The sequence below is a fragment of the Manihot esculenta genome, chromosome 9 (genome assembly GCF_001659605.2).
Source record: "Manihot esculenta cultivar AM560-2 chromosome 9, M.esculenta_v8, whole genome shotgun sequence".
In the NCBI taxonomy this organism is placed as follows: domain Eukaryota; kingdom Viridiplantae; phylum Streptophyta; class Magnoliopsida; order Malpighiales; family Euphorbiaceae; genus Manihot; species Manihot esculenta.
The window spans coordinates 35815251-35841285 of record NC_035169.2 but is presented as its reverse complement, the minus strand read 5'-3'; the positions used below and the strand labels follow the sequence as shown (position 1 = coordinate 35841285).

The window sequence follows — 26035 nt, the reverse complement described above, 5'->3', positions numbered from 1 at the left end:
ATGACTATTACCACAAATGCAAAAGTTAATGTAGTCTTGTCACAAAACTCAGTTCTCTGTGAAACCCACGCCCGTTCTCGCCGAGTGCTTATGTGCTTCCACTACAAAACAGTGCATGGCAGGGGAAGCTCTTCTTAATTTTGATCGACATCTGTTTCTTCACAGCTGCAACCCATGTCGTTTCTTTTATTTGTTCATGAACATGAGCTCATACCCACATCTTTTTAGCTCTCTTCCTGCAAAGTTTCATGTGAATTGCAAATCTCCTCTCTCGGAATGTCGTTCGGTGCACGCAACAAGATCCCAACTCCACAGCTCTTTTGGTTTATGTCTAATTAGTGTCCATTTGGCAACACTAGAGTTATAAAAAGCAAACACACAAGCGGCTCAATGATCCTTCATCAAAGCATTCTCTTTTTTCAAGCTTTCTGGTTTCAACAATGGCTGCTTATTCTTCTTCTTCCCTTCTTTTGCTCCTCATCTTCTTTGCCTTTTCTTTTGTTGTTTTTGCATCTGAACTCCATGAGAGTGAACCCTTTCGCGTCAGGCCTTCAATCAGACCTTCACAAAAACTGGTGTTGCCTGTTCGCAAAGATGGTGCAACAAATCTTCATGTGGCAACCGTCCTCAAGAGAACCCCACAAGTCCCACTTAAACTTCTGGTTGATCTAAATGGGAGGTTCCTTTCTGTGGAATGCGATGAAGAGTACCAGTCATCAACCTACTTTGCCCCTCGCTGTCATTCCACTCAGTGCTCTAGAGCCCACAGTCACACTTGTTACAGTTGCAGCTCCTCCAGTGTTAGACCTGGGTGCCATAACAATACATGTGCACTCACCACCGTGAACCCTGTGTCTCAAGAAACTGACATTGGTGAGCTAGCTCAAGACGCGCTCTCAATTCGAACAATTAGAGATAAGTCCGCTATTGACCCTTCTGCACCTGGTCCAACGGTCACAGTGCCTCAATTCCTGTTTGTTTGTGCACGTCGTCTCTTAAATTTGGTACCAAAATATGTCCAAGGAGTAGCTGGATTAGGTCATACTTCCATTGCTCTACCAACTCAACTTGCTTCCCACTTTGGGTTCAGGCCCAATTTTGTCTTATGCTTGGCTAACTCCCTTAGAAGCCCTGGGTTCGTTGTGTTTGGAGAAGATCCTTACACTTTGGCTCCTAATTATGTTTCCCCCCGCCTGCACTACGCACCATTGAGCGTTGGGAGACAAGGAGAATATTACATACAAGTGAGATCAATCAGAGTAAACAACAAAAATGTTCCGTTGAAAACTAATATTAACAGAGCCAAGATAAGCACAACAACTCCATTCACAGTTCTCGAACATTCCATTTTCGAAGCTTTCACACAATCTTTCTCTCAGCAGCTATCCCAAGCAGGTAGAGCACAACCAGTGGGACCTTTCAGAGTCTGCTTCGACTCGAGAAGAATCCCAAACACCATAGCTGGCCCCGGAGTGCCTAGAGTGGATTTTGTGGTTGGCGACCAAAGTGTTGCATGGACACTTTTTGGTGCAAACACAATGGCGGTGGTTCACCCACTTGTGTACTGTTTAGCTTTCATTGATGGAGGGACGAACCCTGCAGATCCAATTGTGATTGGGGCTCACCAGTTGGAAGAAAACCTTGTTCATTTTGATCTTCACCAATCGAGGGTGGGCTTTAGCTCTTCTTTGTTGAATCAAAGGACTAATTGCAGTGCCACTTCCTACCGCAATCGCCCAGGAAATCCATAATGGCAGATGGGAAAGAAACTTCTCCTTTAAATGCTTAGTGGGAGTTTCTCTAATAAGTGTATGAATAAAAGAAGCCATCTTTGTTCTTGATCATGGCTAATCAAATTAAGTGACTTGTCTTTTACTTGTTTGAGTCTATTGAAATCGATTTATTGTCCTAAAACGGCAGATCGTTTTGCTTAATTTAGATGGATAGAATTCGCCTTGTCCATTTTTCCAACGAGAATTGCGAAGAGCTCGGCTTGCCATGCAGTGTGAGGCCTGAATGGGCTTGGGTTTCAAACGGAACTGATAACCTTTGATTTTTCTTGGACAAGTCCATCACCTCCTACTTTTGTATTAGCTAATTATTTATCTAAAATTTCAGTGAGCCATGTGATGAATGATTGTGGACCCAAAGATTTATAATTCATGGCAAAAATATTCCATTAATAATTATATGTGGAATTGGGAAAAGGTTCCTAACACAACAAGAAAGAAAAAGAAGAGTTACTACAACAACACATGATGCATCAATCACTTTCAAGGGCTTGTTTGCTTTTTTTGTGAAACTGATTTCACTTTTGCAATTCAAACATTCATATGATTAAAGTCACTTGATGCTGCCTACCTCACCTAAATTTTGAATTTTCACAATCATGGGGTTGCAAAATTAGACCCACAACACCACCTTATCACCACCATACTAAAATAGGGAAATCTATTATTAAGCACTGCAACTGATTAGCAGCAGCCAGCCAGCCAAAAAGTATAACTCAATGCTTTAATTAATGTTTAAGGCTTGTTTTGCTTAGCATTTTCCTCTTGTAAATAAGAACCATTAAGGTTCAGAATGTCAAAGAAATGAACTTTCTCAAACAAAGAGAGGTTTGAAACAAAAATTACTGAACTATTTCCAACTTCCATCACATAGGTAAAAGGTAAATTCAAAACCTTACACCCTTTGTATATTCAATCACCCGTTACAAAAGATCATATCCCAAATAACCTAAAACATTATTAAACCTACTCTACCAACTTCACATTATACTGCAACTATTGGCATTTTCATCACTGAAGAAGTGAGTGTAGGGATCAGCCATCGGATGCGGCGGCATGTAATTAACAGCCGGACGCGGCCCCGCATACATCATTGGTTGAAACCTATCATTCCAATTTTGCCTCTGCTGATTCATCATCATTGCCATGTATTGTTGATTGTAAGGGTTGCCTCCTCCCATCATCCCTTGATAGTACCCACCATTCATGGCTGCTGCTTGTGCAGGGAGTCCTTGCACTGCTGGAAAATTACCCATTGGGCGCATTTGGCCCATCTGACCCATCTGGCCCATTTGACCCATCTGGCCCATCTGTCCCATTTGACCCATCTGGCCCATCTGGCCCATTTGACCCATCTGTCCCATTTGACCCATCTGGCTCTTGTTCTTGGCACCTCCACCACCCCTGTTAACATCAATTTCATGGTAGGATTGTTTGATTTTGTTAGAGGCATGGATCCCATCATTTTTGCCTCCACCTTTCTTGGCCCCATTGGAATTATTGTTTCCAGCTGAGCCACCATTATTGGAGCTCTTCTTATCAGTGTCATCTTCTCTTCCATTTTTACTCTTCCTACCAAAACTCAAGAATCCTCCAAATCCACTTTTGCCACCATTTTTATCTTTACCATCTTGTTTTCCATTCCCTCCTCCCTTGCTATGACCATTCTTCCCATCACCACCTCCACCTTTCTTTCCTCCATTGCCATTCTTGCCATCATTATTGTTGCCTTTGCCTTTGCCCTTCATGTCCAAAGATATCTCAAAATCACCACCACCTTTCTTGGCATTCCCTCCCCCTTTCTTGGCATTTCCTCCACCACCACCCCCCTTCTTAGCATCAAACATAGGCCCATTAATCATACCATGAGAACCATGTGCTTCATGACCATTGCCCATCATGGGCATCATTTTGTTAGGCAAATGATGAACTTGACCCTGAGCCTGACCATGGCCATGACCATGTCCATAACCATGACCAAACTCCTCATCCTCATCATCAAAATCATCATCAAACTCATCAAAATCATCATCAAAATCATCATCATCACTTGCATCAATATAATCATTCTGCAAATTGAACTTGACAGTTTTCTGGTCTTTATGAGGTTGCATCTTTAGATCTTGAGATCCTTTAAACTGTTGCATTTGATGTTGCCCTTGTTGGCCTCCTTTTCCACCCTTTTGAGATTTGTTATCTTTGCCATTATCAATTTGCGTGTTCTTCAATTGATTGTAGACAATGTTTTGGTAGTTGTTGAAGCCCTTTGGAGCACCCCATAGCTCTGCATGCTTCCCTGACTTCTCAAGCTTCTTTATGAGTTTTGCTGGGTCAACATTTCCTGTTACAGTTACCTTCCCTTGCTCTGCATTTACTGTGGTGTTATACACTCCTGGCCAAAACAAAACCCATCCATGAGGAAAATTCAAAAAACCACTTAAATTTTATTTATTTATTTATTTTGAAAAAAAGGGATATTTATGATGCATATGATATCCTGTGACACTTGCATCTAGAATTTTGAGCCCAACAATTACTCTGCTTCAAAGATATGGGTAGCAATAAAATCTTTAACAGCAAAACAAAGAAATTAGAAATAATGTTTTTGTCTACCCAATTGGGAGGCTACAACTCAAATCATTTTCTTTTCTCAGAGATGTGGACCTGTGGTCCAGAGATTTTACCAGATAACAGTTTAAATGTAATTAATACTGACAAAATAATTAACAAGTTTAGACAACAGCAAAAAAAGAAAATCTTGAAGAAGAGAATTGTCCATGGATAAGCAGCATACCATCAACTTTCTGCAGAAGTTTCTTTATTTTCTTCTTACACCCATCACAGTGACACTGTATATTCACTTTCAGAACACAAGTCTGCTGTGAAAACCAAATTCCCAAGAAACAAACATAAATTAGGGAGGAAATTTAAGAAATAGAACTGCATAAATGTTCTTAAAACCACAAAACAAGAAATGAAAAAGGCGTTCTAATTAACTAGATTAAACGAAACAAAATGGACAAAAGGGGTTACCTGCATCTTCATTAACTCTTGTTTACTCATGTTTAACAACAGAGAACTGAAACCCAACAAAAAATTCTCAAAGCCAAAAAAAATGAACTGGGAAACAGAACTTGAGCTGAGAGAGAGAGCAAGAGAGGAGAAAAAAATGAAGTGGTTGCTTCCAAGCTTGGAATAAGGAGAATGCTCTACAAGTCTTCAAGGAAAAGAGAGCTAAAAGAAGTAGGTGGTGGGCATTTAACACTTATCTTTTAGCTGCCCCCTCCTACTTACAAGCAATTTGAAACAATTTTATAACTTTTTCTTTTTCAGAGAGAGAGAGAGAGAGAGAGAGAGAGAGTGGGGGAAGGTACCATAATGAAGAGGGTTCAGCGTGGACCAGCTGGAGGTGGCTTTATATTAACAAAAGATAAGTGTTTTACAGCTTAAACTCAAAAACAGATAGTAAAATCATAAATTTTTACTTTGTAATAACAGTGATCATCTCTCTATTACACTGACCATATGATGAAATGGAGGTGGATCTGTGGCTTTGAGGTCATTAATGGACTGGGCCTAACAGCCTAACCATTGGGCACATGGCTTCACATTTCATATTACAATTTTTTAGTGGGGGCTGCACTAAAGACTAAAGATAAGTTCTTTCCTATTTTCCACAATACAAGACAAAACTTGTTTTATTGTCGGCTGTGATCTATGCTTGAGTTAAAATGATAAATTATTCTGGAAAAAGTGATAATATTGAACTTAAATTTTAACAAAATTACCCAAATTAAAAATATAGTTCAAGTACTTGTATATGTTTTTTACTCATTCCATCCTTTATTAATTCAGCTGTGTTATTTTAACTATAAATAATGAGAGATTTGTGGCAAAGGAAACAACTTGAATCTGAGAGTAATTTATTGGTTCATAGGTGTAGAACCAAGAGATCTAATTCTAATGGATAAAGTTCAATGCAGGAATTAAAAAAATGTCATGTTGTCCCAAAACAATAATGGCTTGTATTATTTTAACACCTTTGCTAACTAGTGGTCAATGGCTCAATAGTGTTAATGAGAAGACAATATTACCCTTCTTTTGCCCAAGAAGGAGCAACTTGGTGATTTGAAGAACTAATCCAACATGTTATCATAAACAAACAAAAACTTGTGTCCAAAAACTAAAAACAAAGCAATGATTTTCTCTAAGTAAAGACCTCAACTTTAGAAACCCAAAATTATTATTTGTGGACCTTAAAAGCCTAAACCATGGCAAGAAGGTGTCCTTGCATATTCTTTTTGTGTTCCCCTTTGGCTTTAGCTTGTTAAAAAAGATGTTTGAATGGGGACAAAACCTGACCCCTACAACAACAAGGCACAATCCCAAAAATATCTAACCTTATGAACTTGCTTTATGGGTTAGTGTTTGCTCACAAATTGGCTTTTGCACCCCAATCTTTGACTGCCTCATCAGGCTTTTTCTCTCTTGGGTTTGAATCATTGCTTCTATTAAATATGTTTGTATATGCACCGACCATTTTTTTATACATTTTTTTCTCATGGAATCCTTGGGCTTAGAGTGGTGGCAATTACTAGAAATCTCATGTTAGTGAAGTACCCACCTTGAAGAAATCAAACCAAACTCCACTTGTATGGTTTAAATTAGTAAACTAAAACAAATCTTGGGTAAAACTTTTGCATTTAATAAACTACTATTAAAGGTAATACCCATTTACTGGGGGATATTCCTCAATCTGATATTACATTACATGTAAATATAATAGGATTTGTGAAATTGTTGTGTATGAATTTGTGGTGTTAGGAGGAGTAGGACAGTGATCTATGGGAACAGTTGGCTATAAAGATTTTGGCAATCTCACCAGCAGACAACAATAACATTACAGGAGTACAACAACTCCAGGAATGCAGGTTTCTTTAATGACTTGACAAGCACAGTTCTGGCCTTCTGGCTCCTCATTCACTCCTCAGCTTCAACATAGGACTTGCGTGGACCCTTCATTCAACTTGGGACTAATTTGAATCCCCTATGATGGTGGATGCTTGCTGGTGACTTCCATGGTTGAGTTATGGAGTACTACCAAGGTCAATCCAGCCTCATTCTGTAACTGAGTTACTGCATCTCTCTTTCCAACTATTGCTTTTCTTCAAGAAATTTTCTAATCATTTTGAGTGGGCAGACTCACTGGAGGAAAGCCAGTAACTTATAATTTAATGGGATTAAATTTCAAAACCAAATAAAAAAAAAAATTTACTATTTACTCCATATTATGAAAAAACTTATCAGTTGATCCTTCTATTTTAAAAGATACACAAAAATGTATTTGATTTTAAAAAATCTACTAATTAGTATTTCATTAGTTTTAGTTATTAAGTGTTTTACTATTTAATTTTTGTGGTATGAAAAAATCATTAGTTAGTTTTTATAATATAAAAAAACTCATTAGTTGATTTCTCAGTATTGTAAAATTATATATTAATTAGTCTTTTTATATTAAGAGTATTTTATATTTTTTTATAATATTTAATAAAAAATATATTTTTCAAAATAAAAAAACTACCGAATAAATTTTTTAATACTGCATAGACCAAATAGTAATTTTTTCATTAAAAAAAAAAATACCCTGAAGCTGCGTTGTTCTCTTCGCACCGGGTGTACTGTAAGCAAACGTAGACTTGCTCTCCAAGTTCTATTAATTGGAAATAGGAAAAGAAAAGAAAACAAGAAAAGCAAAAGAAGGATGAAAAAAAAGGATTTAGAATTATTAAAAACTAAGGTATTAAGGCAATCAATCCTATAAGTGGAAAGAAGAATTATTTTTGAACATGTCTTTTACTTTTCCCCAGTAAAGCAACCATGCAATTGAGATATGGACCCATTAACAAGAAAGAAAGTGAGAGAATCAATCCCAAGGTTTTTCAAGAATCAAGGTACTGCTGGCTTGAAAATCGAAGCCAATAGATCTGTAAAGAACAAGACCAACAAAGATTCAAATTTCTGATTTTAAAAAAAAAAAAGTCTTCAGTTACTGATCCATTTCACTTTCAGACAGTGTTTTGAGACCAAAGACCTCACTTTTGTCCCCCTCTTTATGCCACAACACCTCCAGTCTTCATCTGTTCTTTAGACATTTTAAAGTACTTTCACCTCATTTCATTTCTTGTATTACAAATATTCCTTCAGTAAAGAGAAAATGAGAGACAAGTTGGACAATTTCTTTTGGAAAATGAACTTCACAGGAATGTATTTTCATTAAATTTTCAATTTTTCTTGCAAATAAATCATGAAAGAACTCTATCAACCTTCTGGGTATAAACAAATATTTTCAAACAACTGCAGCCTGTGGAATTCTTGTTATTGCTTAATTTATGGGTATGAGAATTAAAGATTTACTTAAAGAAGTCTTCAACAGTCAACTCTTCTGCATACTCACTGCCACTGCACAGCTACTGCAAAAGAAGTTTAAGCATGTAAAGACAAAGTGAAATGAGTCATGACAATCTACATGATGATGGTGATCAGAAAACTCACCCACAATCCGGTTTGGATTTGGACTAGACTCAGACCAACATCAAAATTATGATATTATCTAGGTTGCCCTCAGCCTTGAACTAAAACTGTTTGTAACTCTATTTAGGCTTTTTTTTTTCCAAAAAAAAAATTGAATTAATCAAGCCCATGAAGGCCGAAGCATCATATACAACTTGTAATTACGTCAAAGGATTACAGATAAAAATGTCATCTAACAAGTATTTTCTAGCTAAAAAGTGAGCAAAAGTATTTCTCTTTCTATTGACATGAGAAAGAGATATCCTAAGATTGAATAACAACGTGAGAGAGTCAGGCACAATGCCGGATATGGTTTGTAGCTTCCCTTGCATGGCTTTAATAACCAAAAGAGAATTTCCTTCAAAGATTACACGTTAAAAATTGTTCCTTGAAGCAAAACTGACTACTTCGAAGCAATGAGCCTTTCTTTATCATGGCGAGCTATCCATGCAATAGAACCTCTGTTCTACCTGAATCCAACTCTATCAAAGTTAAATTTCGTAACATTCTTTGGAGGCAGTTTTCAAACTGAAGTTTGAGAAGGAGAACTAGACTTATGGACTGCCTGCTGTAGGCTTCGTTGTACTAAAAGAAACTCCTCCAAACTAGTTATGGCATAGTTCAAGATCTAGTTTGAGGAGAGATATTTGTTATTAAAAATTTATTAGTTCCGCCATTTTCACATATGCCATAATATAAAGTTTGCTATCTTGAAAAGTTTATCATTCCCACACTTCAAATAATTCGTAAGCTCCATCCAACATAATGCTAAGAATTGCCATTCAACAAAGAAAATTGCTGTATAAGGGGAGAGATAATCCAAACCTGCGAGGTTAGTTTGACTTTGAGCTAATAAATTCCATACTTCAAATAAGCACTAAATTTCCAAGTCAACTAAGAAATTTTATATTTCTAATAAGTGGTAAAATCTTGCTTGACTTTGTTGAGTGATTAAATGTACATGATAGATCTAAGTTCAAGTCTCCACTCTTCTAATCTCCCATTAAAAAAAAATTACTTGTTTTGGAACATGACTCTTATATAAAAGCTAATTATTCTAACCTAGTTAAATTAGTTGCTTATAAGTTAACTCTTCAAAAAATACACATTCAAACTAAATAAGATCTTAGGATAAAAGAAGTCTCAAAGACTTAACTAAGCACTTTGTAGGTTTGACACATCCAAATTGACCTGTCTAGTGAACAAGCTTAAGCCCTTTATGGCTTCAAATCCTAAATGTAGCCATTTGAGATTCGCCTGCCGAACTAGGATATCACTGATAAGTACAAAGCACTGATGTCTGTCGATCTTTATTTACTCATCAGAAAAGCAAACAAGCTAGTGTTTCATGTCAGACTACCAATACAAGCACACATCTACTGATCAAAATCAGAAGAGAAGAATCATATAAGAGTATGCTTAACATCAGAATTCTTCAATCTCACCCATATGTCGACAAGGGCAAAACAGCTGTATCCTTTGGGCTCAGTCATCCAAATGACACATTCTTTCTCTGTTTCCCTTATCTGACAAATGGGAAATTGCCAAATCCATAAGTTTCACGTAGCTCATAGCTAACCCCATCAACCCACAAAATGTGCTTCACTACTTTCACTTGAAAATGGCATTCATTATTCTTGTCCAAGACTGCTTGAGTAGTCTGTGCATGAGGAGACATTGTTGGCAGTGGCAGATCATCAGGTTCTTGTTCTGCAGCTGCAAAGAAAGAAGGCAGGCAGGCAGGCACGCTTCTGCACAGATAACAAGAGGGAACATATCTTCCTCTGGTGTGGGCTTTGATATGTGGTCCAACTCAAAGATGCCCAAGTCAATGCCAGTTCCTGATGGCTGCCAGAATTTATAGCCCATTCCTCTCTTGATGGGAATTCTCCTCGGTTTATGCATTTCAGGATACTATGCCACAGTTCATTTCTTCCTTGGCAAAGTATGATAAGATGATGCTGCCCCACCCCACATTTTCTCCTACGCTCCTGCCACTGAGCCAGCACCACCCCGCAGTAAACTCCATCACACAACAGCTAATGGGCTTGCACCTTCTTCTGTCCAACCACTGCTACTGGTCCGGTCCACTACACTCACCAATCTCTATTGCTACCACCACATATGGCTCTCTCTCATAATCTCAACTTTACCACAGCATAGTCAACAGAATGGAAGAGGAGGAACCGAACCGCCATTGATTTCTGGTATTAGTACCATAAAAGAATCACACCATTACTAATAGGACACCCCTTCCAAATCATCAAAGAAAAATTATTGTTCGTAGGTTTATGTTGTCAGTATAGTATTTCTGATCATGGGTAGGATCCAAAAATGCATATATACTAGTTTTTATCTACAAATCAAAAAATGAAAAACCACCGGAGGATGCAGTGCGTGTTCTCTATGCATAAAATTTCTTATTGCAAATACATGTGAACGCATTTGTTCATAGTATCAAAATATTGATTTTCAAAAAAATTAGATATTCATATTTTTATTATAAAGATAATAAAAAAGTGTACGGAAAAATAAATAAAAATGACTAAATATTCGTTAATATTTTTTAGCAAATCAAAATCTCAATTCATTTGAGATCAACTTTTTATGATATTTATAGAGAAATGCATTTGGGGAATTGATTCAATTCAGTTTGCACCAAATCCATAACTACAAATTCAAGATGGAAGAATTTTCACTACATTCCTACAGAAAAATGAATCTTAATTTATTCCTTAAATAGCAAAAGCTAAGTATTTCATACTATCAATCACAGATAACAAATACCCACTAGCAACAAAAGTATGCAAATGAAAACAATCATAATTAATGAATTCAATCTTACTAAATATAATTATATCACAAACGATCAGAATCATTTCGTTCCCTCTGCCATCGACGACAGCATCAACTGTGAAGGAAACCAAATGAAAATCCAAATTCTTCTCATCAACCACAAGCCTTATACTACTATTATGCACATTGATATCATTCTTGATCTTCTTGGCTCATATTACGTTCAACATAGGGAGGAGCTAGCACTTGCACCGGCACTGGTGGCTGAAAGAATCAGGATGAGGCATAAATAAATAGTGGGAACTGCAGGAAGATGAAGGGAATATATGGTGCGAGAAGGCGATAGAGAAGGAAGGTAAAGTGCATGGGCTGCAAAAGCATACCTGGGAGGCGTAGCCGGCGATGGTAGCACGGCATCGCACTTGTTGTTGAAGTAGAAGAAAGAACTTGGTTATTTGGAGTAGGGGTTGAAGTATGAGGAACAGATGGATTCTGGATTTCATCAGGGTACGATGATTACGTCTCTCCCACAAATTTGGAACTGGGGAGAGACTTGAAACCACAGTGGTCTCTGAGCCCTGCAAAAAGTCCTGTCTGATTGATATCTGTTGGGAAAATGGACTTCCATAATGAGAAGCCAGTGTTTACAGAGGAAGCCAATCAAGGTTTGTTGTGCAAATGGGCATCCTACATTCCCACCAAGGTCGTCTTTTGCTTCCCTTTGATGGGCAGATTTCGGGTTGACATATTTTGTTTTCCTATGCTCTAATATTGTTGCTTCAGCAAAGAAATTGATCTGTGGCTCAGTGGAAGTCCTCGTCAATGGAGACATATTCTTCTGTTCCCGGTGTCACGCGCTGAATGCTTTCCCAGCAAAAGCACCACTAAATTCACCTCAATTTGAGAATACTAGTTGGTAAGAATACTAAATTCACCTTAATTTGAGAATATTAGTCGGTCTACCTCTCAAGAATGCGAACTAAGACAATAAAAATATGACATAGCACAAATCAAGTAAAAATATACTAAAAGTTGACAAACAATAGTCAAAATACTCTTATTAAATATGTAGAAACAAAGCAAAGTCACGTACAAGTGACTCACAAAAAAACCTCACAAAGAATGCTTTACAATGGCTCACAAGAGATCACTCAAGTATAGTGTCACGGGCTAAGTGTTTCAATATCAGAAATTCACTTAAACCGTGCGGCACTTAGCTCCCCCAGTTAAGTTCAGCCTTTCTACTTGCTCAAAATAAGAGCGGTTGGATGATTGTGGCAACGGAAGCTTAGTTGTGTAGGAAAAGTATTGGCTAGACTCAAAGGAAGGAGAATGATGATGGAAGAAAATTGTATTGCTCAAAGAAAGCTTTACAAGGCTTTACACACTCTTTGGTATCTTACTGATCAAGTATAATTTAGCCACATTTTTATGATCTTTATTATTGTTTATTTACACATTATTTAGCTTAATTTATGGTTTTTACCTTGTTTTTACATAAAAGGAAGAAATTGGAAAAATGGAGAAAAAGTGCAGAAAATGACAAAAAAATGATTGGGTCAGTGATTTGCCCAAATCACTGCCCAAATCAAGCTGAAGTAGAAACCTGGAGGCAACAGGCAAAAGTGATATGGGCAAGTGATCTGCCCAAATCACTCGCAGAAACTGGCCAATTCACTCGCAGAGACAGAGATAGAAACTAGACTGAATCCCAGAGAGCGATTGGGGCAGATTGGGCAAGTGATCTGCCCAAATCACTCGCAGAAACTGCCCAAATCACCTTGACAGCAGAGGCGGGAAAACAGCAGGGAACCAAATTTTGAATTTTCAGAAGTTCAAATCCAACTCAATCACTACCAACACAATTCCAAGAGCCACGAAAGAGTTTCTCACCTAAGGAATTCCAGTTGCAATTAAATTCAACATCAAAAGAGGAATCACAAGCCAAATTAAAAAGGGATTTCAAAACCCTAGAAGGATGGAATTCTTCAGCTATAAAAGAGCAACCTCCAAACCAGCAAGGGGCGTCTTCTAATCAGCTACTCAGCATCTTCTCCCCTCGCCAGAAACTCTGCAGCTTCTTTCTTTCCTTTCTTTTCATCTTTTGTGTATTTAGTCCACCATGAGTGGCTAATTTCCTTCTTTTCTAGTTGAAGTTGGTGAATTTCAGATTTTGTGATGAATTGGGAGATTTAAATCTCCATTGTTAAACTTCTATTTATTTTCAATATTTATGCAATTTGATCTTTCCATAATTGTTGCTTTGCTTTTAGAATCAATAAGGGCCCATTGCTTTTAAATTGCTTAAGTAACAAATTGCTTGAATGATTTAAGTCCATAATTGCTTATATTATTTGAACACAAATTTAATCAAGTTGCATGATCTAAACTTGGCCACGCGGTTGGCAAGGTTAGAATTAGGTTTCTCTAAGTCTTAATGCAGTTAACAGTTATTCGATGCCAAAGGCCCCAAGGACGTTCCTTGGCAACTTGTTAACTAGTGTTTGATTAGCAAACGTTTCCTAATCAAACTAGAAATAAGGAGGAATTTGGATTGTGAGAAGCGTCTTCCACATCCTAAACTAATTTATTGAAATAAATAGGAGTGTTAAAGAATCAATGACCAATTCTAAACAATCTGAAATAGATCCATATTTCAACTAGAAGCTTTTCTCTTATTGATTTACTCAAACTTTAAATTATTGCTTTCTTTTGCTATTTAATTTTAATCATCAAATCAAAACCCCCCTCTTTTATTTATTTGCTATTTACCTAGTCATTATTAGGAAAATCTTTGGTGTCAACTTCCTGTGGTTCGACCCTATTGCCACTATCTACAAATTTATTTGTTGATTGATAATAGGTTTATTTTTGACGGCTTCGACAACCGCTTATCACTTACTTTGCTCACTTTCTCACATCTATGTCCAAATGAATTCCCCAAGTGGCTATTTATAGGCATTCCACCTCCTTAATGTGTGGTGGAGATGCACTCTCTAACATGTGGCTAGAATTCACTCTCTAGAACTTTCAGGGACTAAAATGTAATTTCTCACCCTACAGAGAATTCTGGACATGGTGGCTGAGTTGCCTGTGGGACCCACTTTGCTGGGTTGAATCTGCTGGCCAACCAGATTCTAGAAGATTCTGGGCTGTTCTGGCCAATTCTGGGCTGTTCTGGCCAGTTCTGGGTGCTGCTGGCTGTCTCTGGCCAATTCTGGATGATTCTGGAATTTTCGTTGGCCAACCACAGCTTCCTGGAAATTTCCCCGCTGGCCAACCAGGCGTCTCTGGCGAGTTCCCGCGCGTCCCAGTCGCCTCTGGAAGCTTCGGGCGCCTTCCAACCCATTCCGCGGATTGGACCTCGTTTGGCACAGATCCGTAGGCCAACCAGTCTTCCGTAGGCCAACTAGCTTCCGTAGGCCAACCAGCTCCGTAGGCCAACCAGTTTCCATAGACCTACCAGCGATTGCCCCACCTGCTCTTCCTGCACGCACCACAGCCCAGCGCTGCCCCAGCGCTCGCAGCACTGCTGCTCGTCCCATAGGCCTACCACGCATCCCGCAGGCCCAGTTGGTAGTGGCCCTTCTCCCGTAGGCCAACCACGCACCTGCCAACTGCCTGCCCCGCAGCTGCTGCCACCAACGCCCCTTTGGCACTCCATAAGGCTGTCCCGCAAGTCTTCCTTTACAAAATTCTTTGGATTTTAGGGAGGCATGGGAAGAGTCGTGACAATAGACTCTCTTAGCACTCTTCTCATGTTCTATACAAATGACCCAGCATCCCTATTTATAGGCATTTTTCTGCAATAGAAATGTACGATCTAATATGTGGCTAGAATTTCATTTTCAAAAGTTTCAAGAACTTTTTCATAATTTTACACCCTTAGGACTGGAGCTATTGGCCAAAGTGCTCGTGGGACCCACTTGGCTAGAAGAAATTTGTTGTCCAGCATATTTTTGAAAGCTTCTGGATTGGTTTGGCTGCTGGCTGCCCCCTGCTTGCTTTTGGCATCCCTAGCCAATTTTGGGCCAATTTGGAACCTTCAGCGACCAACCAGACTCCTCTTGCGACTTTTTGCGTACCCCAAGTCCTTTTGGAAACTTCGCGCACCTTTCAGCACGTCCCAGCGCCTTGCGTTGTTTTCTCGTTGCTCGCGGACTCGAACCTCTCTCTACACACTCCCGTAGGCCAGCGCCTTGCGTTACCTTCCCATCGCTCGCAGACTCAAACCTCACTCTACACACTCCCTTAGGCCAACCAGCGCATGCTCCGTAGCGCTCCTTGAACCCTGCGCGTCCCACAGCCCTGTGTGCCCTGCAGCTCTGCGCACTCCGCAGGCCCAGTTGGCACCTATAGGCCTACCACTCCCGGCTAACTGCCTGCGCACCAGCCAGCTGCCTCCCGCAGCTGCAGCCTTTAGCGCTCAGCACTGGCAGAATTGTCTGCACATGCCATAACTTTAGATACCAGGAATGGGGGAATTAACTAGTTGATTCTGATCATTGTTCAGATTGAGGGATTATATTTGAGAATCTGCAGCTTAACAAACCTCTAATAGTTAGTGACCAATGAAGATTTGATGGACAGTGATCCAATTTAACTTGTAGAAGAACTAGCAGAGTGGAAGCACAAATAAGAATACATCAAATCCTCCTTAATAAGATTATATAAACTTTTAAAAATATAAATCCTATATCAAACATGAATAACTCTCTAGCATAAATTTCATAATTCCGATACTCTACCTTAGCCAAAACTTCCTTACAATAGCTCATAAGATATTATTATTAATGATAATATATTTCTGTAATTATAATTTATAAATATAGATTATATATTAATTTTATTAAAAATGTTCATGTTAAAATATTATTAAAAGTAAAAAAGTTACATACTAATTAGTTGAAATAATAAAACTAATTAATTTTATTAATTATTATTATTGAGTGTGCACATTTATTTTTACTATTATATAGAAATTTGTTTTAAAAAATCACATTCAACATCATAAACACCCAAAGAGAAGAAAAATAACCCATCATCAGGTAAAGAGGGGTTGGTTTCCCTCTGCCTAAAGGGGTAGGAGGAAATCTTTCAAATCACAAAAACTAGCAAAATCTTAAAAAAAAAAAAAAAAAAAAAAAAAAAAAGGAGAAAACCTTTGAAACTGAGGGAAAATTCTCTCTCCTCAAAGCAGAGAGAGAAAGTTCCCTTGTAGGACATGGCCTTGATTGGTTTGGAAGGTGACCTTAGCATAATAGAAGGCTTTTAACAGTGTTTTCTATCATTAATTTGCAAATGGCCCTACTAGAATTTAATTTTGTCTCCTTATTGCAAAAAGAATAATTTCTTTTTACCAAATAGTAAGAGAATGGGATGACCCTTGTGAGTTGCGTAGCTCCATATAGTTAGAAAAGGGCCCACCATTCTCTGGTGGGGGAGGGACAGACAAATGAGAAATATCAGACAAACTCCCAGCCTAGGTAGATAGCGATACCCTGCTCTTCTAGAGCAGCTGATAGATGTCAGCTCTCTTCTGTATCATCCTCAATGGTTATTAGGGTAAGAATAAAGATAGATTTTTTGAAATAAAATTGGGAATAGATGCATAAAGATTTTGAGGATGTTTTTGTAACATTTGCAATTTTGACTGCCAATCTTATGATTGCAGGTAAAATGAAGATGTGGGTCAGAACCACTAGTGTAAAATGCCAAAAAAAAGAAGCTGGTTCTGGGACCATGAAAAATCACAAGATATCTCAAGTCATTTGACTTGAAATTTTGGAATTTCGAGTCTGAAAAGCTCATGTGATTTTGTTTTAGTCATGCCTGGAAAACATGGATTCTGATAAAACAACTTTCTGATCAGATTAAAGTTTCTCTGAAGCTTGTAATAATATTTTGGCCTTGTGGGTGTTGGATAAAAATTTGGTTAAAAGCCTCAAAATTTATGATCAAAAGCAATAGGAGTCTACTTGGCCAACTAAACAAACTAAATAATCTATTTCAATTGCTAAACGATAGAGAAATTTTAAATACAAACATTACATGTAATAATGGTATGGTTGAGTGGAGATGTAAGAGAAATAGTGGGAAATGGATGCTAATCTTTCTGCAACAAAGACAAAGACCACTCCTTACAAAATACAAAAGAAGGGACGAAAGAAGTACACAAAACACTTTCATTATTCAAGAGAGAGAGAGAGAGAGATGGAATTTTTTAGCCATAAAGGTAAATATAATCTCCTAGGACAAAAACCTCCACTCTCCCACGACACAAATTTGCATACCCATCTCTCTCTCTCCCTCTATCTCTCTATTAGTTTCTCTTCTTTGTTGTTGCTCTTTGTGCTCATGGAAACTAGCACTGCTGGTGTTGATGCTGCAGCACCTGCAGGGACACCCGGCAACCATTCCCTTAAACACCAACATTCTCATTCTCATCTTCCTAGCCAACACCATGCCTCACTTTCCTCCTCTGCCATTCGTATCATTATCATATCGGGCATCTCTCTTATTATTGTTCTTCTCCTCATCTTGCTAATTGTAGTCATGCTTCGAAGACTTAAATCTGCTCAGAATAGAACCAGCGGCTTTAAAGACAATAATGGTTGTATAAACAACACCAGTTGCAAGTTTATTGCTCACACCACCATCACGTTCACTTCTAGCCCAGGTGATTAACTAATTACTACCCATTTTCAAGTTTCTTATTTCTGTTATGTGTAACAATTTATAAGAGATTAGGGTGCTTGATTTTGAAATTTTTGGAAAATTTTCACTCCTAAAAAATTCTGGGTTTTTTGGGACCAACTATTTTATTTTCCATGTTTTGGGTGAATTCTCTGGTTTTGTAAATCAAGAATGGAAAAGAACGGTGCTTTCAATTCTCCTGCTTTACTTTAATTTGTATTTGCAAAGTTGAAGCCAATCTTGATCTAGCAATATGCAGCAGATGTGAAGGGAGGGTGCCTATATGGAAGCAATTTGGGTCATAAATCTCCAAGAAAGTATGAAGGAGTCCAAGTTTTCACATACAAGGAGCTTGAAGTAGCCACAGACAGATTCAGTGAAGCAAATGTGATAGGAAATGGAGGTTCCGGAGTGGTGTATAGAGGTATCCTGGCGGATGGCACGGTGGCTGCCGTCAAAATGCTGCGTAGGGAGGGAAGGCAAGGGGAACGTGCCTTCAGGATAGAGGCAAGTGACTTCATTAATTATCTTTTGTTCCCATTAGTACTCTCCTTTTGGTTTGTTACTTTGTTTTATTATCATCTCCACCTTGTTCTCTAATTATAGCCTACATAATAGTTAATACCCATATTAGCTGCCCTAGTCCAAGGACTTAAAGGGCTTGAAGTCAACAATTTGAGGTTGCAAATTGGAATTTTTGAATGGAGAGAAAATCTCCATGGAGGCAAACTCATTGAATGCTTTAAAATCTGCACATGGGTATAGCTCAAAGTGTCATTTTCTTTCTCTGTACATTGCAGGTAGACCTTCTAAGCAGGTTACATTCCCCTTACTTAGTGGAACTACTTGGCTACTGTGCTGACCAGCACCATAGGCTCCTAATATTTGAATTCATGTCCAATGGTACACTTCAAAACCATCTGCATCACAGGCAATATCAGCCACTGGATTGGGGGACCCGGTTAAGGATAGCCCTTGATTGTGCTAGGGCCCTGGAGTTCCTCCATGAACATACAGTTCCACCAGTTATCCACCGTGATTTTAAGTGCAGCAACATTTTGCTTGATCAAAATTTCCGTGCTAAGGTTTCAGATTTTGGATTGGCCAAGATGGGTTCAGAAAAGATCAATGGGCAGACATCATCAACAAGTGTGCTGGGGACCACAGGTTATCTTGCTCCAGAGTGAGTGCTCCATCATTTGTCAGTTATGGATTTCAATAATAGCAATGCATTGTCAATTCCATTTTATGAGCATATCAAAGTAGCAAAGCAGTGTCAATTGTCACTCAAGATTGCACGTGGTATGATAGGATCCTATACCAATGAGTTATTTAGTTTCATTATCTGTCTCTAAGCAGTCCTAGGTAGCTAATAGCACTGTCATTATAGTTTGTGTAAAATGTTAGTTCACAAGTTTCCTATACTATGCACTAACAATGACTGATGTTAAGTTGTGCTTTATCTTATGAGATTATCATTTTCTGGTCATGAACTTAGGTCTGCCTCGACTGGTAAGCTTACGACAAAATCAGATGTATACAGCTATGGTGTTGTTCTTTTACAGATTTTAACTGGCCGGGTACCCGTGGACACCAAGCGGCCTCCTGGTGAACATGTCCTCGTCTCCTGGGTTAGTGAAATTAAAATCCGTTGCTTTGTCTCTCAGAAAGTACTAGCTACTAACTAGGATATGGTTAAGAACTTAGCAATTAAAAGGGAGTTTAAACTCCCTGGAATCAGCCAGCACTGAGGATAAACTGTAAATTGTAACTTAAATCAGTTGTATAAAACTTTTGCAGGCTCTTCCAAGATTAACTAATAGAGAAAAAGTAGTGGAAATGGTTGACCCAGCTCTTCGAGGCCTCTACTCAAAGAAAGATTTAATTCAGGTTTCTTCAGTTCTCCATCATCAACAATCTTGCCATTAAAATATTTGTTCACCTAGAATCTCTAATAAATTTCTGAAAAACATGGGTTCTTTGTGTATAGGTAGCTGCCATTGCAGCCATGTGCGTGCAACCAGAAGCTGATTACCGGCCTTTAATGACAGATGTGGTGCAGTCACTAATCCCTCTGGTCAAGAACCTCTCTTCGATATCCTCCTCTGCTTCCTCTAGATTTCAGAATTAAATAGTTAGTCCCAGGTCTTAGGGACAGTTCAAAATTGTACAACTCTGATGCTTCACTCTACATTGTCAGGTTAATAATCAATCTGATAGGACTCATGTTCTTATCTTTAGAATTGAAATTTAGATGAAACATCGCGAATAATGACAATACAAACTAGCATGTATATGGGTTCCCTTGAAATCTTTGTAGTGCAGCTGCCTGGTGATTAAAAGACAGGTGCAATAACTTTTTCCACGTGGCCTCCACATGTATATAACTGGAACCATACCACAGTGCCCGCCCAGAAACAAAATTTCTATAGGATTAACAATCCGCCATTCAAAGAGCAACATTAAGTGAAAAACTTAATATTGCAGCTTCTAGAATGCAAATTCATTATGGTGATAATGGTGAAGATTTTCAACAGGTAAAGAATCATCATCTTATTCCCAATCATTCTACGTATGTACAAAATAAAGTTACACTTGGGCCTAAAGAATCCACTATAACCTTCTGATGAACTACTACAAAGTAGTGGAAGAAGAAATCTAGTACATCACTAACGCAATTGCCATCGCAGTGACAAGAACAGACAATATCCGAGACAGTTCCATCTCATAAATCATAATTCACAACTGAGATTGGATAAATGCTGGAAAAAGAGGATCAACTCCCTGTCATGTAAACAGAGTCCGTATTGAGAGCTCCTGATTCAACAGCAACACTTGTTTCTCCTGCTTTCTCTCCATGTGATTTATCATTCCTTTTACCAAATTTATCAGCATATTTCGCAAATGCAGTAGACAGGGCTGATTTGACTGTTAGTTCAGGTTCTTTCTTCCTACGTTTGCTAGCATCTTCATCTTCCTTCTCCACATCCGTAACTTCATTTATGGAGGAAGGCTCATTACCTTTTGAGGATGTTTCCGGGACAACAGGGCGGCTGGAAATAACACGCTTGAATGGTTCATGAAAAGTGTCATACAAGCGTTTCACCTGAGCCACCAAACAAATGGACGCACATATTACTACGAATTAAAACCATTGCAATATTTAATTCTTCAGGCAAAAATACTGCCAACTGCCAGTCTTACAGAAAATAGTGGAGAACATTACCAGGCTAAGGACATCAAGGCAACATAATATAGGAAATAATCAAGTACCTTGCGCTCTCCTATGCCAGGGCAACGAGCTAGATCTTCCATGGATGCGTCCATTATATTGGAAAGGGACTGCAAGAAAATAACAATTAGGCACAAACATGGCAAAATAAAACAACCAATTGTATAGTATATGGGGACTAAAAAGAGGGCATACCCCAAAGGTAGACCCAAGTGTGACTACATCAGTCTTGTTAACATGTCGGACAGTTGTGAGAGTATGCGTTAGCTATATCAAAAACAAACCATAGATTCAGCATAATCAGTTAACAGAAACGATTTTAGCAGGTTATTTTCAAGACTCCAGTTTGAACAACATCAGCGTGACAGAATTATATGGGAGACCTCAATGTAATTTATACCCGTGATAAATAGTCTGTATCCATTTGGCCCTGAATAAGATCTGCAGGCTTGTTTTCATACATTTTGATAGTCTCCAAATAGCGGCCACATTCCTCCAAGCTATAACCAAACACCATCAAATAAACTCATAAAGCATAATCCTTTTAAGGTTATTGACTGCAAGAAACATGTTCCTCAATAATAATATAAAAGAATCACTTTTAGCACTGGTCCAAGCCCCTATATGAAGTTGATCAAATCAACTTCCAACACGTAAAGAACATACATGAGTGGATATTGAACAACATATCAGAAAGTCTCAACCCCACTACATTGGGAACTTAGACAAATATTGAATATTTGCAATAAAGAAGTATTCTCAGGATCCTCTATCCAACTAAATCACATGCTTAACATGTATTCCACCACTGCACAATGGGGAAAAATGTAGTGTACCTCCAAGCACATAGCAGAGTACAATCATGAAGCAGAGCAGTTTTAGTGACTTCAAGCAAAGGCTTAACCACATCCTCCTGAAAGCAATGGAAACAATAAGCAGCGTGTTCTTTAAGTTCACTCATGACGATAAAAATGTGAATGAGTAGATCCCAACATTGATTGTGGATGTTAAATTGTGAAGAAATGCTAGAGAAGATTATTTAGACGCGTGGTTTACCACATCAACATGGCATAAAACAACTCGAAGCTTGTAGTTCTTTTGCAGTTCCCTTATTCGATAATACAGATAGTCAGGATGCAGTAGATGATATCGAAGACTGCACCAAACGGACAAGTTAACAGAGTTTAGGCATGATTCAGAGTGATAGTACGGTCATGGTCTACATCATTTATCAACATTTTAAAAAAGTAAAATATAATTCCAAGTGATACATAACAAATGAGAAAATTATAGTGGAAGCTCCTAGCTTAGACCTTAGATAGAGAGCACAAGAATTCTGGCCAAGCAAGTAGTCGCAAATTACATCTGCAAAAGACCATCTTACATTTCTGATATGCTTAAGCAATGGGTTTCCCTTCTGCAAAAAGGAACAGACTTGTTCAAGGGCAATCCCGAAGAAAAGGGGGTCAATATATACAGAAAATTAAGCCTTACCTGCCGGTGGCTAACAAGAATTGCATTGCGACTCTGGCCAGTTTTCGGTGAAGACGAAGCAACAGCAGACGACGGAGATGGAGAAGGCGCACTGTATTGCACAATTTAGCAAAAACCACAAACAAACAAGCCAAAAGAACAACTACCCATCAGAGCAGAATAGAGTACCTAGCGTCATCTGTGACGGGTGCAGATTGAGATGTAGAGGCGGAAGGAGGAGGAGTGTAGAACTCGGTGTTCTTGATAAAAGAGAAGGCTTGAGAGAAAGTCTGTGATGGCTTAAACAAAGATTGCGACTTTGACTGTGAGCTCTGTAATACCTCTTCGTATGATGGTATTTGAATCACCACCTTTTTAGGGTTTGATTTTCGGTTTAGTTCTCCATCCTCCTCCATGTCCTTTGCCCTAATTCCTTCCACTGTTTCAAATTTCAGTTGGTGGCCTGCACGAAGATGGAGCTCGCAGAAAATCAGCAAACGAATTTTCTTGAGCGGGCCTAAAAGTGCTAGCAAATCTTAGACCCAAAAACCCGGCCCATTTGCCCAACATTCTTCGCCTCCTAAAATGTTGGCCTTTTATAGTTTTTATTTTATTTTATTTGATAAGTAAATATTTAGTCAATTTTTGTGAAATAATGAATATTTTATAGTTAATCATTGGACTGAAAGTTTTTTGGTGTTTAACATAAAGGAATTGAGTTTTATATGTATTATAATTAAGCCTAAATAACTTTTTGGTTTCTCTTTTTTATTATAATTAATAATTGAGTTTTATATATTATAAAATACTAAACAAAAATATTATAATTTAGCCTATTGACTAACAATTAAATTTAAAAAAAAAAGACAAAAAAGTATAATATAATTAAATTTTAAAAAATATTTTTGTTTATTTTTCAAAATATAAAGCTTAAGTGTTAAAAATAATAATAAAATATCTAACAAATGAACTAGTCAATAGTGATGTGATTGTTTGTAATATAAAATAAAATATCATAGAGATTAACCTTGTGATTGCAACTTCAAAAAAAAAAAAAAAAACTTTAAAGAGATAAATGAGAAAGAGATTTTCAGGTAGACTAATTAATGAAATATTTAGTATAATATTTTTATAAATTTTGAATTAAATTATGAATTTCTCGTTGAATAAAAAATTATGAATTTTATTCAATATTTATTCCAATTGTGGAATAGACTTTGGACTAATCTGATAAAATAATTATAATTTCGTTACTAGTCATAAATCATCAAATTAACAAAAATAGAATTCCACTTTCTCAAATTCGCTACACCTCTCCTATTGCTCCATTAATATAATACATTAAAGATAATAAAAATCAATAAACTAATATAAACATTTTTCACATATTCAAAAAAAAAAAAGCCTTCACACCGGAGGTCGATTTGGTTCAGCCGCATTATCCGACTCTACCGGTCGTGCCGAAGTCCCTTCTCCGTCAGCGGCTGCCACTTTTGGCGACCTGACAGAGGATGAAGCTCTCGTCAAAAACGACGACGCTCTTGCTAAAAAAGGTGGAGCAACACTAAAAACCCATCGGTCCGATTTAGCTCCCTGGTCCAACCGTTCAAGCCGTTTATGCTTCCCTCTACTGCTTCCTCCATCGCCTCCAGGTTTATAGCCGCTCCTGGAACTCCTCTCTCTTGAAAACACCACCATGCTCATTGTCCGGTTCAATTCCCGCTTCATTATCTGCTTTCTAACCTCAGTCGGCAATCTCAGAGTGAACCGATCGGTGTTCTCGCCTGGTTGGACCAGAGAATGTCCAGTGGAGTGTGACCGTGGGAACCTATGCGGCCTACCTGATCTTGATCCACGTGTACGGTTCCTATTCAAAGTTTTGTTCACGCTCATAACCTCAGGCTCCGGCGCTGCCACTAGCACATTTCCGTCGGTATCATTATGGTCGCAGACTTCTGGTTCCAATTGTATTACGGCATCGTTTTGAGCTTCGATGTCTGATTCCGGAGTCGCATCGGTGAGCTGCGGCGGTGGGTCACCAGGTTGGGGTGTCAAATTAGCTCGACAAACGGGACACGTGGTGTGAGATGCTAACCAAAGGTCGATACAATCAGGGTGAAACACATGATCACATTTAGGTATTAAACGCAGCGTTTCATCGTCTTCAAATTCACACAAGCAAACCGCGCATTCCAGCGCCCCTTTTCCTATCTTGAGACCCTTCACCTCCGAGTACACCAAAGTCGGAAATGTCCCGATCACAGCAGGATCAAGCCCACGCGAAGCAGCAGCGCGTCGGGAGCGACCCCCATTTGCTAGCGCCCGCACGCTCGCTCCACCACTGCTGCTGGAGCAGTGGCGTATGTAAATAGAAAAAAACCCCATCAAGAAGAGCGCAGCAATTAAGACGACGATGATTATAGCCATGGAAGGAGTAACGCGAGCATAACCATAAGGGTCCTGCGAGTCAGAAGGTGTTTGAGCTACGGCAAAAGGAGATGCAAGGAGGAAAATAATTGAGAGGGAAAAAATCCCACGTTGATGAGTAAATGAACTCATATCTGTAGTTGCAGAAGCCCAGCTTAAGCGATCTTGAGTGAAGATTGAATTTGAAAAATACCCTTTTATTGGTATTCAGATGGCAGCGTGCGGGGGAGAGGGCATGGTAAGAAGAAGAAGGAGAAATGAGTGAAACGGAGAGAGAAGGGTTTGGTTTATAAATGAAAGAAAGGGGAAGAGAAGCGATGGAGGCACGGAGCAGTGTCGTGGGAATCAAAACAAAGACTTTGAAAGAGGTGGGTTCCACTGGATGGACTTTCATTGGTATTTCGTGTCGCAAAATGAAGGATTTTCAAAAGTGGTGACTGGTGAGCTTCCTGGCATTTCAATTTTTTCGACAGGGAAGGTTCTAAGGAGCTTGGCTAAGACCTAAAATTTATAATATACTGAATTAAATATTTAAATTGGAGTTGATATGAGGGGGAAAATTTTAAGAAACTGTTAAAAAGCAATTTCAAAGGTTGCATTAATTAAAAAAATAATTCGGATAAAAGATTTCGTAAAAATTAAATTTAATTAATTTTTTTGAATAAATATAAAAAACTTATTTTTATAAAAAATTGAAATTTTCATGACTTTATAATAATTTATTTAATTTTTTTATAAAATAAACGATGACAAAAAGGAATAATAAAGAATACTGATATATTATACGTTAAAAATGGTTAAGTAATATTAAAGTAATAATCCAGATAGGACCAGCACTTTTAATTCCAAAATGGGATAAAGGCTGGCGGCGTATCATATAAAATTTTAATGAAGCTCTTTCTTTTGGCTTTGGCCAACTTATATGAGGAATTTAAAATTTTTAAAAAATATTAAAATTTTGTTTATTTATTGTTAATATTTTCATAATTTTTTAAAAAAATTAAATAGTTTTTTTTAAATAAATTATTTATCTTAATTCAATTAAGTTATT

The 26035-nt window shown here is 38.1% G+C and overlaps 5 protein-coding genes and 1 pseudogene across 6 annotated transcripts; 2 read left to right on the top strand and 4 right to left on the bottom strand.

Moving 5' to 3' along the window:
- Window positions 1-1934, top strand: LOC110623339 (gamma conglutin 1). Its single transcript, XM_021768252.2, has 2 exons — window positions 1-84; window positions 360-1934. The coding sequence occupies exons 1-2, from the start codon at window positions 1-3 to the stop codon at window positions 1749-1751; spliced, it is 1476 nt and encodes a 491-aa protein (XP_021623944.1). The 3' UTR covers window positions 1752-1934.
- Window positions 1935-2619: 685 nt separating this feature from the next.
- LOC110622989 (heavy metal-associated isoprenylated plant protein 34) lies at window positions 2620-5165 on the bottom strand. Of its 2 annotated transcripts, none has more exons than XM_021767782.2 (3): window positions 4824-5165; window positions 4585-4666; window positions 2620-4182 (listed from the first exon to the last, which is right to left on the bottom strand). In XM_021767782.2, the coding sequence occupies exons 1-3, from the start codon at window positions 4851-4853 to the stop codon at window positions 2771-2773; spliced, it is 1524 nt and encodes a 507-aa protein (XP_021623474.1). In that variant the 5' UTR covers window positions 4854-5165; the 3' UTR covers window positions 2620-2770. The 2 variants fall into 2 exon arrangements, with proteins under 2 accessions (XP_021623474.1, XP_021623473.1); XM_021767781.2 differs by having other exon boundaries at window positions 4585-4669; window positions 4824-5164.
- Window positions 5166-9039: 3874 nt separating this feature from the next.
- Window positions 9040-11988, bottom strand: LOC110623338 (annotated as a pseudogene).
- A 5368-nt stretch (window positions 11989-17356) lies between these two features.
- LOC110623567 (probable serine/threonine-protein kinase PBL7) lies at window positions 17357-20124 on the top strand. The gene is made up of 6 exons (XM_021768559.2): window positions 17357-17835; window positions 18112-18359; window positions 18653-19035; window positions 19351-19483; window positions 19653-19742; window positions 19843-20124. Exons 1-6 carry the CDS (start codon window positions 17370-17372, stop codon window positions 19981-19983), a joined length of 1461 nt encoding a protein of 486 aa, XP_021624251.1. The 5' UTR covers window positions 17357-17369; the 3' UTR covers window positions 19984-20124.
- Window positions 20125-20388: 264 nt separating this feature from the next.
- On the bottom strand, window positions 20389-23099 carry LOC110623569 (DNA excision repair protein ERCC-1). The gene is made up of 9 exons (XM_021768561.2): window positions 22747-23099; window positions 22579-22669; window positions 22398-22501; window positions 22141-22240; window positions 21921-21997; window positions 21485-21584; window positions 21280-21351; window positions 21126-21194; window positions 20389-20958 (listed from the first exon to the last, which is right to left on the bottom strand). The coding sequence occupies exons 1-9, from the start codon at window positions 22971-22973 to the stop codon at window positions 20629-20631; spliced, it is 1170 nt and encodes a 389-aa protein (XP_021624253.1). The 5' UTR covers window positions 22974-23099; the 3' UTR covers window positions 20389-20628.
- Window positions 23100-23817: 718 nt separating this feature from the next.
- On the bottom strand, window positions 23818-25334 carry LOC110622109 (E3 ubiquitin-protein ligase ATL6). Its single transcript, XM_021766500.2, has one exon. It carries the CDS (start codon window positions 25114-25116, stop codon window positions 23965-23967), a length of 1152 nt encoding a protein of 383 aa, XP_021622192.1. The 5' UTR covers window positions 25117-25334; the 3' UTR covers window positions 23818-23964.
- Between the last annotated feature and the right edge of the window lie 701 nt (window positions 25335-26035).

Coding starts and splice junctions, on each gene's coding strand:
- LOC110623339 (XM_021768252.2), top strand. CDS start 1: ATGACTATTACCACAAATGCAAAAGTTAATGTAGTCTTGTCACAAAAC. Junction 85..359: donor CCCACGCCCGTTCTCGCCGA/GTGCTTATGTGC, acceptor TGGCAACACTAG/AGTTATAAAAAGCAAACACA.
- LOC110622989 (XM_021767781.2), bottom strand. CDS start 4,853: ATGAGTAAACAAGAGTTAATGAAGATGCAG. Junction 4,670..4,823: donor AAGAGTTAATGAAGATGCAG/GTAACCCCTTTT, acceptor TGGTTTTCACAG/CAGACTTGTGTTCTGAAAGT. Junction 4,183..4,584: donor ACTTCTGCAGAAAGTTGATG/GTATGCTGCTTA, acceptor TGTTTTGGCCAG/GAGTGTATAACACCACAGTA.
- LOC110623567 (XM_021768559.2), top strand. CDS start 17,370: ATGGAATTTTTTAGCCATAAAGGTAAATATAATCTCCTAGGACAAAAA. Junction 18,360..18,652: donor AACGTGCCTTCAGGATAGAG/GCAAGTGACTTC, acceptor TGTACATTGCAG/GTAGACCTTCTAAGCAGGTT. Junction 19,036..19,350: donor ACAGGTTATCTTGCTCCAGA/GTGAGTGCTCCA, acceptor TCATGAACTTAG/GTCTGCCTCGACTGGTAAGC.
- LOC110623569 (XM_021768561.2), bottom strand. CDS start 22,973: ATGGAGGAGGATGGAGAACTAAACCGAAAATCAAACCCTAAAAAGGTG. Junction 22,241..22,397: donor TCTTGTGCTCTCTATCTAAG/GTCTAAGCTAGG, acceptor CGTTTGGTGCAG/TCTTCGATATCATCTACTGC. Junction 21,998..22,140: donor TTTTATGCCATGTTGATGTG/GTAAACCACGCG, acceptor CATTGCTTTCAG/GAGGATGTGGTTAAGCCTTT.
- LOC110622109 (XM_021766500.2), bottom strand. CDS start 25,116: ATGAGTTCATTTACTCATCAACGTGGGATTTTTTCCCTCTCAATTATT.